The sequence below is a fragment of the Manacus vitellinus genome, unplaced genomic scaffold (genome assembly GCF_001715985.3).
Source record: "Manacus vitellinus isolate BGI_N305 unplaced genomic scaffold, ASM171598v3 scaffold_45_pilon, whole genome shotgun sequence".
NCBI lineage: Eukaryota > Metazoa > Chordata > Aves > Passeriformes > Pipridae > Manacus > Manacus vitellinus.
In genome coordinates, this window is record NW_021940571.1 from 1,836,550 (window position 1) to 1,838,512 (window position 1,963).

A 1,963-nucleotide genomic window follows, 5' to 3' on the forward strand; every position below is an offset into this window, starting at 1 on the left:
TGGAGGGCTTTAAAAGCTGTGCAGATGTGGGGAATGTTGATGTCCAGGTCCCAAACTGGGGTTTCCCAGGAAATCACAATCTCCCCTCTTTTCTCTCCTTGCTCCAGGCTTGAACGAGGAGCTGGTGCAGCTGCTACTGATCCGGGACGAGCTGCACACGGAGCAGGATGCCATGCTGGTGGACATCGAGGATCTCACCAGGTCAGGGAGGCTCCTCGGGGTGTTTGGGGGCACTGCCTGTCCCCATCCCCATGTTTTTGGGGTCACTGCCTGTCCCATCCCCACATTGTTTGGGGTCACTGCCTGTCCCATCCCCGTGTTATTTAGGGACACTGCCTGTCCCCTTTGCCACGTTTGGGGACACAGGTGTCGGGCTTCCCTGTGAGAGAGGAGGAAAAAAATCCCAGCTGAGCCAAAACCACTGCAGGTTTTGGAGAAACCCCAAAGGGGCTTTCCTTGCCGTGTGCCCCCCTTCCAGTCCCTGGGCAGAGACTGCACATCCCTCGCTCCCAGAAAACACAGCTCTCTGTTCATCACCCGAGCCCTGTGGATTCCCCTTGGAACACAACCCTGGGTGGGTTTGGCTTTCCATCTTCCCTTGGAGCAGGGAATAACGGCCCCTTCCCTCCCCAGGCACGCTGAGAGCCAGCAGAAGCACATGGCAGAGAAGATGCCGGCCAAGTGAAGCCGGGAACGCCGGGAGCAGAGCTGGAGAGAGCCCTCATCCTGCTGCTGTCCGTGTCCCAGGAATCCAGTGTTAGTCCATGACCATGTCTGAAGCTTTATGTCGGTGATTGGCCTCTGCTTCTTAATTTATTTTAATTTTTTTACTCGTGCCACTAAATATCAGGCATTTTAATAATATTATTACAAAAAAAACCCTGTACAGTACTTATAACATTATAAAACCATGGGCGAGAAGAGAGGGTAGTTTAACTTTATTTTTGTTTGTTTAGAGATTTTTTTTTTGGTTGAATGATATTTTTTTCCCATTGACTACTTTTTTATTCTTCACTGTAGTTTTAAAATAAAGAAAACTGTACTTGACGGTGCTATACAAGTCAAAAAAAAAAAATACATGCCTGCCTCGTAGTGAAGTTGTAGCTTTCAGTAATCTGTATATTTTAATCAGTTCTCAACATTTTGTGAATGTTGACTACCTGACATTCATTTTTAGATGTGCTATTAACACTCGGTCGGGTTCAGAGAGTTGAAAGTTTTATGTATAAAGCTGTAAAATAAAAAGGAAAAAACTTGTTTCATATGACACGTCTTTTTGGTGCCGACTGGTTGATTTTGGTGGGGTGAATGTGCAATTCCTGAGCTGTCATCACCATTTTTTTTTTGCTGATCACGTGACAAGAGAGGATTTTTGTCGAGTTATTTATTTGGAGGTTCAGAATTGTGTGTGACGGGGACCTGAGAGACTCTTCTGCAGCACCACCCAGCCCTCATGTTGTGATGGTTGTTGGCATCAGCAGGAACACACCTTAGATGGCTTTTTTTTTATGTTTTATTGTCTGGGCTAAAGATTTAAATGACCTGCCAATGTCAGAAATGAACAAAATAATCTACGTGCAAAATCCAAGCAGCACATTAAATGTATTAAATATGGAATTTCCCCCTCTGCCTTTGGGCTGAGCTCCCATTCAGAGCCGAGTTGTCCAGGATGGGGGACACTGGGACACCAATAAATCTGTCTCCATCCTTCTTTTCTTTGATTTAAAGCCCAGCCACCCCCTTCCTAAGCCACAGCAGACGTGTGTGTTGCTCCCCCCAGCTTTTTACCTTTTAATTCTCATTTCCTCGGGGGCAAATCCATCTCAGCCAAGGCTCTGCCTGATGACTTATTCAGGCTGTTTTCACAAAGCCTGAGCTGCATTAAAATTTCATCCCCTGCCAAGGATGGATTTTATTAAATGACTTTTTTTCCCCCCTTTCTTTTTCTTTTTTTTTTTTTTTT

General features: G+C 45.6%; 1 protein-coding gene across 1 annotated transcript in view; it reads left to right on the forward strand.

The window, feature by feature from the left end:
• Window positions 1–1,269, forward strand: part of LOC103763248 (schwannomin-interacting protein 1) — a 9,837-nt gene extending 8,568 nt beyond the window's left edge. The window contains exons 6-7 of the mRNA XM_008929990.3: window positions 108–201; window positions 634–1,269. Coding sequence (XP_008928238.2) covers window positions 108–201; window positions 634–685 — 146 coding nt within the window. The 3' untranslated portion in view covers window positions 686–1,269. The remainder of the gene's footprint in view (window positions 1–107; window positions 202–633) is intronic.
• The last annotated feature ends 694 nt before the right edge of the window (window positions 1,270–1,963 follow it).